At 33.5% G+C, this 17,036-nt stretch overlaps 1 protein-coding gene across 1 annotated transcript in view; it reads left to right on the top strand.

Moving 5' to 3' along the window:
• The first annotated feature begins 911 nt into the window (after positions 1-911).
• The window catches only part of LOC131147586 (protein disulfide isomerase-like 2-3), a 29,353-nt gene continuing 13,228 nt past the window's right edge, over positions 912-17,036 (top strand). Inside the window, exons 1-3 of the mRNA XM_058097076.1 lie at positions 912-1,268; positions 5,924-6,082; positions 6,821-6,934. Coding sequence (XP_057953059.1) covers positions 1,110-1,268; positions 5,924-6,082; positions 6,821-6,934 — 432 coding nt within the window. The 5' untranslated portion in view covers positions 912-1,109. The remainder of the gene's footprint in view (positions 1,269-5,923; positions 6,083-6,820; positions 6,935-17,036) is intronic.

Raw genomic sequence — 17,036 nt, forward strand, 5'->3', positions numbered from 1 at the left:
ATATGTAAATACAAGTAATACTAAATATCCATTACAATTGAAAACTTTGAACTTTTTCATCCTTTTACTCTTCTAATTCCATGGAGTGTGCCAGGTTGTATATGCTTTAAGTTCTTCATGGCTTCCATGACATCTTTACCTTCCGTGCATGTTAATTAATGATCCTCTTCACAATCTCAATGCATAGGTAAAATACTATGTGATTTGTCATTATCAAGACGAGATTAGACTCATAGAGTCAACACAAATGAAATAAGTAAATTTATCTAATGTTTCTAAAATTATTGTGAAGCGTTTAACATTTTTTAGACAAATGATAATATAATTACATAAAGATAAATTTTAAAAAGGAAACTGCAAGTCTAGAAGTGCACTCCAAATAAATTTCTTTAAAAATTTAAAATCTCATTAACTAATAAACTTATTCATTTATATTAGATTTATTTTAGATAGAAAATCACAGTTAAAAAATTGTATAAAGTTCTTAATATTTTTATAGGAAGAAATCATATATTGAGATATTTATAAACTAAAAATAAAAAATTACTCATTAACTTTTTATCTATAATGTTATGTGAATAATGAAATTATGTTTGCCATAATTTTAGAGTATTCATATTCTTATATTTTTGTTAAAAATTTTTCGCATCTCTTATTGATGTTTGTATTTATACTTTTTGAATAAATATTAATTTTTGCAAATAACTTTGAGCATTCATACTTTAATATTTATAAGTTAAATATGATAATGTATTATTAAATTATTTTTAAAATATATTTAAAAATAATTAAAATATTTTATATAATATTATTTACATTTTGAAAGTTGTCATATTGATTAATTATATAAAAAATAAGAAGTTTTTGTTTTCAGATAAAACTACAGCGATCACTAATGTCTCACCTGGCTAAGATAATTGTCCGGCGAATGACATGGCTAGATGACGTGTTTATCTATGATTGGTCCTCACACGTAGCTCGCCCAGCGAACACCGAAGGGTGAAGGCAGCGGGGTTTTCTTCTGTGCATACCATGCTTTCATTGCCGTCCCTGTGAATTGTGATCCGTCTTCTGAAGAGGGACAGAGAGAGAGAGAGAGGGCGTAGAGAATGGGGATGTTTCGATCATCATCAAAGTCGTCGTTGATCGGTCTATTAGTATTCGTCACCTTCATTTTCTTCTTCTTCGATTTCTGTATACGAGTAGATGCTCTGTACGGACCATCATCACCAGTGGTTCAGCTTAGCCCCAATAACTTCAAGTCCAAGGTACACTGATCCGCTACCATTCCCCTTCATTCTCTCAATTTCAACTGGAAAATGTTTTGAAAATGGTAAAAATGAAATGGCATTTTGCATCATTTGGAGAAAAATCACTTGTATTTGTCAAATGATTAGCATTTTCTGGTTTGTTTTCTGGTTTTTTTTTTTTTCTTGAGTTAGAAGGTGAAGTATTGTTGTTAATGTTCCAGTGAATGCTCATTTTAATAAGCCGTTTTATTGGAACATAATGAAATTAATTTCTTGTATTGTTCGCTGAAAATATTGTCATTTGTTTGATTTTGGTCTCTAAATTCAGTTTTCGTTGAAATAAAATAGAAAACGTATGCATCTGTTGGTTATAAATTTGGAGGTATGTTTTCTTGCCTTTTAGCAGGTAAAGGAAAGACTTTGGTATGCTGATCATACAGTACCAAATTGAGGGATAAATATGTGGAATTGTAGTACGTTGGAACTGTTTATGATCTACATTTTCAAATTGTATATAAGAGATGGTAAATATTTTATTGCCACCCATTTTCTTGAAAAGTACACTGAGATGGTGTATCGAGATTCTAGGTGGCAATAAAGGGTGTAATACAGGTGTAATGTGGCAATGTGGCAATATTGATCTGAAGCTGTATATTACATTCAAATTGTATACTCAACTTGTATATAGGCTCAAATTGTTTACCATGTTTTTGTATTTCGTTCAAATTGTATTAGGCAAGTTCTCCTTGAATAATATGAGTCTTGAGTAAATTGTATTGGCGGTCCCTTAGCTTATGTGTATACAAATTTCTAGTCATCATGGACTAGAAAATTAAGTGACAAGTTGTTTGGAAGGAGTTGGGCATGTCCTCATTCTGTGGAGGATTTGTTTGCTACTTCCTTTGTGGGGTTTGGTATGACTGGAGATGGTTTGCTGTTGTTGAAGTGTGGGATTTTTGCGGTTTTGTGGGGTATTTGGTTGGAGAGGAATGCTTGTATCTTTACGGAAAAAAGAGATGTTTTCATTTTGCTTTGGGACAGGATTCAATATTTGGTCTTGCTTTGGACTTTTGCATATGGCTGTTTTAAGGACGCGTGTTTTTCAGATATACTGCATGTTAGAAGGCTGCGGTATTTTGATTTTGATTTTTTTCTTTTTTATTCTTTTCTATTTCTAAGGAGGATGTCTTATGCTCCTTTTCTTTTGCACATTCATACATTCTTTCTTCTTTATTAATATTTTTTTTTCTATAAAAAAAAAAGAATGAGATTACAATCCTCAAAAATCTTTTTACAAAAAACTGCCCTCTCATTCTTTTCTTGAAAAAATCATATTAAGGGTCTGGACGACTTGATCTTGAACAAATTGTAAAAACCTCATCTTACTAAAATAGATTGAACAATCTTGAGACTCATAAACAAACACGAAATTCAGCACTTGAGATATCTTAGGGCTTGAGCCATGGTTTTAAATAACAGCCGCGACCGTTATGTAACACCGTTCCGTAATAGTTTTTTGGGTTACCAATACCGTTACACACCGTGAAATCGGTGGAAAGAAAAATCACAGCTGTAGCGGCCATTATGGACCACAACCGTTACATAAGGCTGCTGTGGTCGTTATGTAACCGCTACAAAATTGTTACACCAAAAAATTATTTTATTTTTTAATTTTTCTTCTCACTTTTTCCCTATCTTTCATAAATCATTCTCAATATACCATGTGACGAGAGGGGGAAAAGATTATAATGAGGATGACAATGATACAAAATTTACTATTTTTTTAAATGTTCATAAGAGATGCATTAATTAACAATTTGAAAATACCGAGTTGTTAGGAAAATATTTTATGTTGATAATATTAGTAATGTGATATTTATGTTCTATATTTTTCAACTTCAACCTTCTTTATTTTCTAACTTTTATATTTGTATTGTTCGAATGTCTTATGTGTCTAATAGATTAACGGAGTGTATAATGTATTTTTTTTTATTAATTAATTTAGCACACATAAGAATTTATCACAGATAAGAACAATGAGAAGTATAAATACGCACACACTCGTAATTTTTCTATCAATGGTCGTTTAAAACAAATGTAAACTTGTTGCCCTTACCAAATAACTTAGTCACTCAAACTAAAGGATCCAAAATACAGTAAAACTCCTTCTAAGAAGGGCTGAAAGCTTAAAACATGTAAGTACGCTAATAAGCACAAGGTTGTGCGTGCTTCAAAACAATTCACCGTCGTCGTTACACCCGCTTCCCGTTATGTAACATCCACTACTCCCTCTTCCCATTACACCTGTTACCGTTATGTTATGCTACCCACTACTGTAATTTAAAACCATGGCTTGAGCACTTGAACGTCGAAGTTTTTCATGGGCTTTTGAGGCTTGAATATGTCTGAGTTTCATTGCTTCCAAGATTGTCTCCCAAAAACTTGAGGGCAAGGAAAGAATCCTACTTTTGTTGGACTTCTCTTGGGACATGTGGCCAACTCTTATTGTGGAATTATCCATAAAATTATTTCCATGTATTTATCAAAGATAAAATGGAATTGTAAACTTACTTTGATGTATATAGGGCATAAGTGACATATGACATGTTTTGTTGGCCACGACGATGTCATTCAATGCACCACTTGATGACACATGATGCTAATTTATTTATTTTTGAAGGGTTACATGATGCTAATTTATAGGCTTGATGAAGACCCTTAACAAATGTTTATTTGTCCTTGGTTTCGTTAGTGTGGGTTGATTTAGTGAGAAGTGGCTACCTCATCATTAAATTTAATTAATGAGACCTTGAGTAACACATTGCACACTTTAATTGGCATTTATGTGCTTCTTTTGACCCATTTGTCACCTATTGGTTTGATTTTTTTGTTTCTTCCTACACTTATGTTTGGGTTTTAGTTTAATTAATATATATATATATATATATATTTTAAATGTAGTCCGTCCATTGACTTATGGTTAAGGATGTTGACAAAATGGTGATGTGGCAGCCACATAGGTTGCTTATAATTGCCATGTGGCTGTGACAAGAGTACCAAGAAATGATGTCAATCCCTTGATGATTGGACCTGAAACAAAAATTATGTTTAGTGCATTAATTGCAACAAAATAAAAGTTATGTAGCCACAATGGTTGGGCATGGAACCATTGCCTTAAACCATTAACCAAACCAAATTTTTTGTTCTCCAAAAATGTGAACCACAACTGAACCACTTTTACTGACATAAAGATTAAATAGATTTAAAAGTGAAAATTTACCAACATGTGAAAAATTGATGTATTTTTTTACACCCTTCACCTACATAATATGGATAAGTGCATAACATATAATATATATTTTATGTAGGTTAACCATGGTTATTGAATGGGCTGACTTGAATTTGAACTAATAATTGAGAAAATGAAAAATGCAAAATCAAAGTGAACCAAAACAATGGTTGACCAATTTTTTGGTTCAATTTTTTGGTTTGGTTTTTCTTGCCCACACCCTGCTTCACCTTAGTTGTTATTTGTACAAATAAAAGTTGTCTTAGTCTAAGAGGTGATAGCATTTTTCTTCTGCATGTCTATGGAGTTTTGAAAAATCCAAACATCTTGAAGATAGGAATTTATCAAACAAACTGCACTTCTTTGTATATTATACGTCAGAAATTCATTGATGAGAAGGGAAAGCGTGAACCCAATTCCTACAGTGATGAATATAAGCGCAATTGAAATTCCTAGGGAGTTATCCATTTGTGTGGATGCCATTAAAACAAGTGACCCTTTCAGTGATCTCCAATATAATCCACCTAAGAAGAAAAGCATAGGCATTTAGAAGGCTGCTAGTCAAGTTAGCAATCGAGCTTGGGCTGTAGGTTCAAAAATGACCAACATACTACTTGGACTTAATTTATGCTGTTCCAAATTGGGGGTTGGATAGAGACCATGGACTAAGGCCATGGTGTGAACCTCTTGCATAACAAGAATGTCGTAGCTTTCACTGGGCACAAGTACACACACACAATGACATTAATATGCATTTATCATAGTTTCTACACCTGATTTGTCAATCATGTGGTGCTTATGTGGCAACTACAAGGCGACCTATGTGGCTTTAACACCAACTTTTTCCACCAAGGTCGTTTAAGGGATCTTGACAAGAATACTATATTAAAGTAGAAATCAAGGTTCTGATAGTTGTTAATTGATTGTGACAAATTGAACTCCGAGAGCTAAACTGAAACTCAATTTTAGCTCACATACCACTGAAACAATTTACCAGTGTTTTTTTCCCCTAAAGTTTAGACATGCAAAAGATTTATCCATAGGATTCAAAATGTGTCTAAAATTATGGCCTTATTTATTTATTTATATATTTCGGATAAGTTAATTATCTACATCTCAAGTCATAATTTCATAAATCATAATAATATTTGTTGATATAGCTCTCTCTCTCTCTCTCTCCTGTACTGGGATTTGCCATGTCCGTGTGTTCATTGTCTGATCACGGGTTTTAAATGGCCTGCATGCATGAAATACTGTTGAAGACATAATTGGGTGACTAAATTTCTTTGTATGTTCAATTTTTTGGTAATCAGTATTGTGATGTAATAAAGAGTTAAGGTTCGAATGCATTTTGCTGGCCAATGATATTTTTGGATGGTGGCAGGTTCTGAACTCGAATGGAGTTGTTCTTGTTGAGTTCTATGCACCTTGGTGTGGTCATTGTCAGGCTCTAACACCCACCTGGGAGAAGGCAGCCACTGTTTTAAAAGGTGTCGCTACTGTGGCAGCTCTAGATTCTGATGCTCACAAGTCCCTTGCACAGGTTTTTCTATAATTATGATACTTACTCCCTCCCTCCCCCCCCCCCCCCCTCCCCCAATATCTCTTGCTTGTTTGAGATAGGATAGTTTTTTTTTAGCTTCTTTTGCTTCTGTTATTTTGGTGGTGTTATTTAAATGCGCAGTAAAGGGACTGGACAGACAACTCTTTTTTTGCAGTTTTTCTTTGGCTTTAGGAGGACAACACCTTTTATTGTATTCTCCTCTTCTTTCTTAATAAATTCCTTTTTTGTTATAAAAGTAAAAACTCTTTTGTTTTCTGAAGAGGACAAAGATTTAATCATTCTCATTGAGTTTTTCTATTCATTACAAGAAAATCATCACAAAAAGACAAAATGAAATCGCTAGTGATGTGGCATCACAACATTTGTTGAAATCAGTTAACTTTTTCTCACTCAATTAATTCTAGCAAATCATGTGATGCCTTGTCACTTGTGATTTTTTGGATGTGATGCTTTTCTTGTGATGAATAGAGTTTTCTATTTTCATTGAATATAATGATGAAATAGTTCAAACCATGGAAACAGTCTTGTCATGGATGGAGGTAAGACTGTATTCATCTGGCCCTCCCCGGGCCCTCAATGGCATGCGAGTCTTGGGTCCTGGATGTTACCATTTTGCATGTAGTTGCCTGGTTTTATAGCATTCGAATTGTGGAGAACAGTCTAACTAAATATTTTTCCCTAGACAATTGATGCATCAATGTTGGTTTTCTAATGTAGGAATATGAGATTAGAGGGTTTCCAACCATAAAGGTGTTTGTACCTGGAAAGCCTCCTGTAGATTACCAAGGAGCCAGGGATGTCAAACCCATTGCAGAATTTGCTCTCCGACAGGTTTGTTAAAGATCCTTAACTTAACCATGTGTTTTCTGTAAGTATTCCCTTTGTTGCATGAAAATGTTGTGTCATCACATACACTAGCCATTTTTTCCCATTTGCAATGTTGCAAGTAAGTGGTGAATTTTATTAAATTTAAAAATATTGACCCAAGATAAAGCTCAGGGAAAAAATGATGGAAGCTTGTCCATGGGAATGCCTTTTAGTTTTTGAAAGAACACTCCTCGTTGAAGATTGACTGATGCAAGTTATTGATATATTTAGGTTTTGAAAAATTGGTTCAAGCTTGCTGCATAGTAGTGTTAACAATTGTTATTTATTGCATAGTTTACTTAAGGCTAAACAAATTGCAATTTCCAAAATCCTTTAGTGTTTTTGGTCATTGGGTAAGCACTTTGTATCAAGGTTTAATTTTAGTTTTCTTTTAGAAAAAGCTATTCTCTTTAGTATGTTTGTTTATTTTATGAAATTGAGGTTTAATATCAAAGTTGGAAGTATGATAAAGTAGATGTTGGAAAAGAGTTTTGTTTAATTGAGAGTCTCAGGCTGCATATTAATTGCCCATTGGCCCTTAGTAAATTGTGTTTCGAGGTTTGACTCTAATTTGATATATAATTTTTGAAATGGGAAATTTAGCAATAAATATTGCTTTGGTAATTGACCCCAATTTTATATATTGTATTTGGACAATGGAAACTTAGCAATTTGTTGATTTTATACTCTTTCATCATTTATACCTTTTCATCATTTATACCTATTTAAACACCTGAGGGAATTAATGACAATTTGAATATTCCACATTGTTGTAATGAAGAAGAGAGCACCAGCCTTTACTGCAGTATTTAACAGTTGCATTTGTATTTTTTGTAGCTTCTTGAAATTTTTATGTTAGAAGTTAGTGAAAACATAAATAAATAAAGAGAAAAAAATATAGAATATAAATTATAAAAATTGTGTTTTTTGAGCTTAGTTAAGTTGGTAGAGCTTAGCATTTATTTTAGGAGCTTTTCCTTTTTTCTTTTTTATTTTTTCTTTTTGATTTCCATCTTACGCATTACGAATAAATGCTATTATTGCATGATCCTTTCTTATTTATTTTGTCCAATGGGTGTTTTATCCGTTTTGTATCCTTTTCTTGGTATCTTTTAACTTCTGCTGGATCACATTGCCTAGACCCATAGGCCATGCATTTGATTTGCAGAACATTAATATTATGTTGAAATTGCATAATAAAGTGGCATATACGTGATTAAATAAATTATTTGATTGTTATATGAGTGTGGATTTTGCTTGCATGTATATATTGATATTGGCTGGAAATTGATTATTTAAGTTGTTTTATGCTTCATTCATATTTTGTTTACTATTTTTGTTTGGAGAAATGTGTAATAAGACCTTAAGCAAAATTTAATAGCTTTGAAATATAATTTTAATATATCACTTGTTTAACATTTAAGTAAATTGTGACTTTGTTTAACTAAAGCTTAATTCTTTATTACCTGTTTTTAGGTTCACTTAATGGTTAATTAGTGGGTTTCTTTCAATAACAAATAATTTGACCATTATTTTCTAGATGATGCTTTTAAATTTATGATTTTATTCATGATATTTATCTTTTGTTAGAAGTTATGATGCTTTTAGATTTTATGATTTTATTTAGGATATTTATCTTTCATGAGAAGTTATGTTTAATTGTTTATTTTTATTGTTCATCTCAATGATGTTAGATACAGTGCAAGGGTTCTAGAAGATGGCAAAATGTTTTGCATATTTTATATATATATATATATATATATATATATATAATATAATATGATGAAAAAGAAGAAATTTTATTAAGGAGAACACGTACAACTTTTTTTTTTTTTAATTAGCAAGGGGACAATTTATTAATGAGGGAAAATGCATCTATGGGATGCCACCCGAGTACAACAGAGAAAATGAAAACATAACAACCATCACTATAAGGTGTCAGGAAAATCAAGAATTAAATAGTTGCCCCTCCCAATCATCTTACTATGCCAATTACAAATCAGGGCTAACCCCTGATCTTTGACAACCTGCAAAGAAGAATTTGTTCCCTCTTGCAAAAATGCAAGGTAAGGCTGCGTACTATAGATCTATTGTGGTCCGCCCCTTCCCTGGACCCGACATATGCGGGAGCTTTGTCAACCGGGCTGCCCTTTAACAGCTTTTCAGCTCCTTTCGCTCCATTCAGTCCAGAAAACAGCAAGGGGAATGAGGAAAAGGGGTTTCCTTTTGACTTTATTTGCTCAGATCCCGGCCCTAGCCCTTAACTCACCCTCCTTAGAAGATGAAGAACAAAAAACAAAGAATGTCAAAACAACAGCAATTACTACAACAAGCCTCAAGTCCCACTAGGTGGGGTCGGCTACATGAATCCTTTTTCCATCAATTCACCCAATCAAGAGTGTTTTCCTCTATTAGATTAAAGTCTGTTAAATCCTTCATAACTACGTCATTCCAAGTTATTTTAGGCCTGCCCCCACCCCTTTTCATGCCAGAAACAATAACTAACTCATTCCTCCTCACAGGTGCTCTACTAGGCCTACATTTCAAATGTCCAAACCATCTAAGCCGCCCCTCCCTTATATTGTTTTCAATCGGTGTTATGCTTAAATTATTGCGCATATGCTCATTTCTTAGTTTATCTTTTAATTTTAAACCCCTCATCCACCTTAACATTTGCACCTCAGCAACTTTTATTTTTTGTACATGTTTCTTAGTTGCCCAACATTCTGAACCATAAAACATAGCTGCCCTTATAATTTTCTTAAAAACTTTCCTTTTAATTTTAAGGGTACTCTACAATTACACAACACTCCTCTATTTTACCCAACCTGTTTTAATTCTATGTACTACATCTTCTTCAATTTCCCCTTCAACTTGCATAATAGATCTAAGATATCTAAATCTATCATTGCTATTAATCTCTTGATTATCAAGTTTAATCTTCTCTCTGTTGCTACTCCTTACATTATTGAAATTATATTTATATATTTTGTCTTATTCCTGCTTATCCTAAACCCGTTAAGACTCTAATGTGGCTCTCCAAAGTTCTAGTTTGGATTCCACTTTGCTCCTAGTACCATTAATCAACACAATAACATTTGCAAACAACATACACGAAGTGATCTCACATTGGATATTCCTAGTTAGTTCATCAACTATTACTGAAGTTAAAAGATAAGGACTCAAAGTAGAACCTTGATGTACACCTATTGTGATTGGAAAATCTCTAGATTCTCCTCCTATAGTTTTATCGCTAGTCACTACTCCATCATACATACCCTTAATGACCTTCGTACATCTATTGCAAACTCCCATCTTTTCAAAGACCCACAAGGAACTTCCCTAGGTACTCTATCATAAGCTTTCTCCAGGTCAATAACAACCATATGTAGTCCTTTTCTTTTCCTAAACTCTTCCATTAAACCTCTTAAAAGATAAATAGCTTCTCTTGTTGATCTCTCAGGCATAAAACCAAATTGATTTTCTGAAATCTTTGTTTCTAATCTTATTCTATGTTCAATTACCCTTTCCTATAATTTCATCGTATGACTCGTAATCTTAATTCCACGATAGCTATTATAGTTTTGAATATTGCCTTTGTTTTTGTACAAAGGTACTTATGTACTTTTCCTTATTATAGTTTTGAATGTTGCCTTTGTTTTTGTCCAAAGGTACTTATGTATTTTTCCTCCATTCTTTTGGCATTTTTTTGATTTTTATAATAGTGTTGAATAGATTAGTTAATCAAATAATTCCTCTATCCCCTAGACATTTCCAAACTTCAATTAGTATTTTATTTGGTCCTATTGATTTCCCACTTTTCATCTTTTTTTAATGTCATCTTAACATCAAGGACTCTAAATTTGCAAATAAATCCCCTATTTTCAGCCTTCTCCTCTTTGTCACTTCGAAGTTCAATATTTCATTTTGGTTTTCATTAAACAACTTATTAAAGTATCTCCATTACTTTTCTTTTATGTCTTCTTCTCTAATTAAGACATTATCATTCTTGTCCTTTATGCATTTTACATCTCCTAAATTTTTGCATTTTCTTTCTCTAGCTCTAGTAAGTTTATTAATGTCTTTTTCTCCTTCTTATGTATCTATTTTAGTATATAAAGTATTATAAGATCTATGTTTAACTTCACTAATGGTCTTTTTTGCAGTTTTTTTTTTTTTTTTTATAATATATTTCAAGATTTTCTATATTTCTACAATTTTTCCATATTTTAGACCAATTTATTTTTGTCATAATGGCTTTTTGGACTTCTTGATCCCACCACCAACTTTCTTTACTACCTGATTATCTTCCTTTGGACTCACCTAAAACCTCTTTTGCCCTCCTTATGAAAGAATTTGCCATTTTATTCCCAACAATATTTGCATCAACCTTCTCCCCTACTATCCAATCACACTTTTTGTTCATTTTATCTTTGAATTTTATTAGATTATCTTCTTCAAGTTTCACTATCCAGTCTTCTTGTGTTGATTTATGCTACTCCTTCTCTTCCATTTTTAATTATGTATATCTAATACTAAGACTCTATGTTGTGTAGCCAAACTTTCACTTTGAATAACTTTACAATCCTTACAAGATAGAGGATCCCCGTTCTTACTTAAGAAGAAATCTATTTGGCTTTTATTATACCCACTCTTGAAAGTTATTAAGTGTTCTTCTCTTTTTATAAATCAAGTATTCAATATAAACAAATCAGAAGACATGGAAAAATCTAAGATTGTATCACCGGACTCACTTTTATCTCCATATCCATGGCCTCCATGTATTCTCTCATATCTTATATTATCCTTTCCAATGTGACCATTCAACTCAGCTCCTATGAATGTCTTTTCAGACATTGGTATCCCTTGTAAAATACTATCCATATCTTCCAAAAATTGTCTTTTAAGGTTTTCTGCTAAGCCTATTTGGGGAGCATACGCACTAATGACGTTCACTATCTCCCGTCCTAAAGCTATCTTGATTTTATTGATCCTACCCCTATTCTCTTAACATCTACTGTATTATCTTTTAGGTCTTTGTCTACAATAATACTCATCCCATTTTTACGTTTCTCTTTACCAGTGTACCTAAGTTTAAATCTTGATTTTTTTCTCTAGTTTTCTATCCTACTCATTTCGTCTTTTGAAGGCAGATTAAGTTAATTTTCCTCCAAAACATTATTTCCGCTATTTCCATAATTTTTCCTATAAGAGTCCCTATATTCCAAGTTGCTAATTTAATCTTACTTTCTTGTGCTAACTTATTAACCCTCTCCCTTTTATACTAAGCCGATCAATTCCCTTGACCTAGGTGAATTGGGTAAGAATTCATGATAATAAGATCTAACGAAGTTTTATGCCGGTTGTCAACTACTTAACACAATCCTGCTCTTTTATCTGGGTTGTATTTACAAAGAATTTGTGTTACACAGGTGAAGTACATGTTTTCCTTTTTTTTTTTTTTTGGCTAACTTATTCACAAAAAAAAGTTTCTTAATCACACCCTACAACTACTAGAAACCACACACACAATACAATGCATTAAAAAAAATAAATTAAAGCATACAATTTTGGGTATGAATTCAAGATAGACAAATTGAAAACCATGCAATAGTACTTTTTGAAAAATTTTGTGTATTCCAAAACTTGCAAATGAAGAACACAAAGACACAAAAAATTCATATACTAAGCTTACAAATCGTAAACATAAAATTTTTACTACTAACTGTCTATTGGAAAAATTATTAATAATAGTAATAAGGAAGAAATAACAATAGAGGAGAAGATCTCACTAGTGAATTAAAAAACTAGTAAGGTTATGACAACCGCTTGAAAATACTGCAGTAAAGTATCCTTTGGCACAGGAAATTTGATGTTGCTAATGAAAATTAATCGAAGAATATTTAAGCAATGAGGGATTGCAAGAATTCTTCAATGTACATTCAAGATTCAAATCCAAGAATATTGGAGAAACAAGATTCCTCAACCCATAAAATCTTTATTGCTTCTTTATGATTTTAGGGCTGAAGAAACAAGAATCCTTGGATTTGTTTGGGTCTTTGGGAGAAATTGGGAGAAAAGAAAGGAAAAGAACGGAAAGAAAGGAAGTTTAGAGAGGGGATTTGTTTGGCTGGTGAGAAAACAAAATCAAAAAGAGAGAACAAAATAAAGGAAGATGAAAGAAAAGAAAAATAAAATAAATATGAAGTTTTAGTTGAAGAGGAAAACTTACTGCTATGTTTGGCTGCTTAGAAAACACAGGAAATTAATTATAGACACACAAAAATATGTAAAATGAACCTTGGAATTTTCTATTTGTGACACTGCACTCATCCAAGTCCAACACGAACAACTCATAAGTAATTACCTGAGGCAGGTCTCTTATTTTGTGGAAACAAGAGCAACATATAACAGGGATTTGAATTTTCTGGTTTTTACATTTTTCTCAGCTTTCTCAGGAACCAAAATAGCGCATCCAGTCAATAATGCTGTAAATCTGAAAAAGAAACTCCTTTGAAAATTCCTGCTGCGAAAGCTCATAAGAAGGCCAGATTCTGAAGCCTGTCCCAAAGCATAATTGATGGCATCCTCTTTCCTGTAAAGTTAAGAGCATTCCACTCCAACCGAATCCCCTGCAAAACTGCAAAAATAGCACACCTCCACAACGCTAAACTATCTTTAGCACTCCCAAAACCTGAAAATGATATAGCCAACAAATCCTCCATCGACTCCAGACTCACCCAAGTCCCTCCAAATAAGCCAAAAATATTATTCCACTCCCCCCATAAGAAGGAGCAATGAGTGAATGCATGAAAAGAAGAATCTAAACTTTGAAAACAAAGATAACAAACATCTGGAGGTAAAGCCTTGAAAAGCCTCATACTCTGCATCTTGTCAGTGTTAACTTTTTAAAGAACCACAACCAAATAAAAGCCTTAATCTCAGAGGGGACTTTAGCCTTCCAGATAAAACTATGAAGTGAGAAACACATGTTTTTATTGGTTAAATGCTTAAACAAAGACTTACAAGAGTACTCCTTGAAGAATCAAGAATCCACAAATAGTAGTCCTCCTATGGGAAAGAAGACTACCCTCCAACACCTCCTTATCATTAAGAGCCCCATGAAAAATCCAAAGAGGACCCGTTCTCATTTGAAATGAAGAAAGAAGAAATAGACACATTGTGCAAAGAGTCGAGTTTGTACAAACGGGGAAAAGATGTGAAAAACAAAGAATCCCCCACCCAAGTGTCTTTAATTGAATGCAACACCCATTCCCCACAATAAAATTAGTGTAAGGAATAAATAATGATATAATTGTGAAATGCTCTTCCTAGGACTTCCATGAGAACTTCTCAACCACAAGTTAGCATCCAATCCATTACCCAACAAGCCAAGCTTACTTTCAAATGACTCTCTGCAAAAAGTAGACTCTTCTAAGGGGCATTTGGTTTGTGCCATAAAAAATATTCCCATGGAATAACATTCCCTGAAATTTCATTCATGGGAATGATATATCTCTCTTATGGGAATATTTTTATTCATTGTAAGATTTCTAGGAATGTACAGAAGATTCACGTATCAATGTTTGGTTCTACATTCAAGATGACCATTATACCCTTGACATGTGTATAAGCAGGATATAAAGAATAATTATATCCGCAATGTATACCTACTAAGAATGTGTACTTCATTAAACCCATGTTCTAAACTTTTCAACAATTATAAATTAAAAAGTTCAACATTTAAATAGTCCAATTAACCAAAATGATTGAGCGCATATGATCTCTAAATACTAACTATTGTATTATATTATTAAAACATAATAATAATTTTGCTTTCATATTATTAGTAGGGAGTTGTAGGGCTAGTCACATCCTCCCTTGGTTTGGTGCTGTCGGTGGGGGTTTGAAGGGCTTGTCCAGGTTAAGTTTCGAGTTAGTTTAAAAAAAAAATTTTCATTTCATTAAATAATATATTATTTTAAATTTAATAATAGCATTTAATAATACTATATTATAGGTGCATTGACTGTCCAACTAATCAAAATAGTAAGGCCAATTTGGTCCTAAAAGAAGGATTCCTATGGGAATTGGATTTTCATGGAACTTACCCATGAGTAGGTGGGGATAGGGTGCCCATGTTTTGTGGAAATCTTTCATTCCCAGGAATGTTAAGATGTCCACCACATAGGTTTTTGGTGCCCAAACAAATGAGGAAATGTGATGCCTGGGCATCACACTCTAGGGAGTGAGATGCCATGAATGTTGAAAAATGCTGCGAACCAAAAGTTCCCCAAGGGAAAACACCACAGTATTTACCCATTAAAACAATGTTCTTACACCAAAAGCCTATGTGGTGGACATCTTAATATTCTTGGGAATGAAAGATTTCCATGGCATCACACCCCAGTTAGTGAGATGCCATGAATGTTGAAAGATGCTGCGAACCAAAAGTTCCCCAAGGGAAAACACCACAACATTTACCCATTAAAACAATGTTCTTAGACACCAACTTACCAAGACCTTGCAAACGACCTCTTAACTAACCAAATTATCCTTTTTCTCTCCAACCCCAAGCCATAGAAAATCTTTCATGCTTTTCTCAATATTGTTGGCCCCTAGAAGAATTCGAATAATAGACAAGAAATAAAGAGGAATACTAGCAAGGCAAGACTAAATGACGCTAATAGTCCAAACTAGAGAAAATAAAGCACCCTTCCATCAATCCAACCTCTTAGGCTCCTTCTCCACCACAGGATCCCAAAACCCAATAGACCTACGAATTGGGATTATGAGCTAGAGGCACATCTAAATAATTGAGAGGCCAATCAAGAACACAACATCCAATTCAAAAGGACAACTCCAAAGATATAGATAAATCCAAAATAGTACAAGCTAACCCACTCAACCCCAAACTTATTTTTAAACCGGACGCCCTCTCAAACAATTGTAAAATAGTAAGTGCTTTTAAAAGGGACTCCTTATGATCTTCCAAAATGAAAATAGTATCATGCAACATCCATAAACTGAAGATGAAACCACAATCCCCTCAATTCCCATCCCCATCCCTCTCACAAACCCTCTCTTTGCAGCTGTGCACTCCAGTCTACTAAAAACATGTACCACAAGAACAAACAAAAAAGGAAAAAGAGGATCTCCTTGCCTAATGCCCACAAAGCCCTGAACCAAGATTTGTGCTTTCCATTCTACCAAGCAATTTTGCATGCATTGGGATAAGATTCAACTTCCAAATTTAAATTCATCACAGCTTCTTAAGGACTACATTTCTACAACTACACCAAGATTAACAAGCAAAGTACAAAGCTGCTTACAAAAAATATCCTTAACCGAAAAGATGTTAGTTCCTTTCCAATCTCCTGTTTCTTCAACCTTGTGGAAAGAGAGTAATTCATGTGTACTAAACAGATTTTCATGTTGTCATCATCATCTAAGTGACTTGGGATTTCTGTTTCAGCATGAATTACTTGAATTCTATAATCATCGTCATCTTCCTTTTCTGCATCAGTCATGACTTGGTTAGCACATGGTGTAGTTTGATGGCCAAAACCTTGACATTTGAAGCACTTGATTGATGGGTGGACCTTAGAAGTTGTTCTGGAATGCTTAGGAGTCTTCCTAGGCGTATTACTTTGAACCTCTTTAACTAATTTCTTCTCAAACTGAAGGGTCGATGTAGCTCTAGGAGGGTTATGCTGCATATCCTCCTCGATATGAGTGGCAACCTGTACAAGGCCTTTCCTATACAAAGGTATCAACATGTCCTTGTTCCATTATATGTTGGCAAGAGTAGCCAAATGATAGAACCTACTAGTGTACTTTGTCACTGCCTTTTCTTCTTGCTTCAAATCAAATAGTTGCACATGAACATGCTGCTGGGAATTGGAAGGTATAAATTTCTCCTGCATGGCTTGCTTATCTCATCCTAGGTTGTAATCTCACCAAATCTTATTCTTCTAATGATCTTCTGTTATTTAATCCACCAAATTCGAGTAGTTCCCTTCAAGTTTGATTTAGCCAAATACAGCTTTCTAGCCTTATTCATGTC

Source organism: Malania oleifera, chromosome 2 (assembly GCF_029873635.1).
Source record: "Malania oleifera isolate guangnan ecotype guangnan chromosome 2, ASM2987363v1, whole genome shotgun sequence".
Classification (NCBI taxonomy): domain Eukaryota; kingdom Viridiplantae; phylum Streptophyta; class Magnoliopsida; order Santalales; family Ximeniaceae; genus Malania; species Malania oleifera.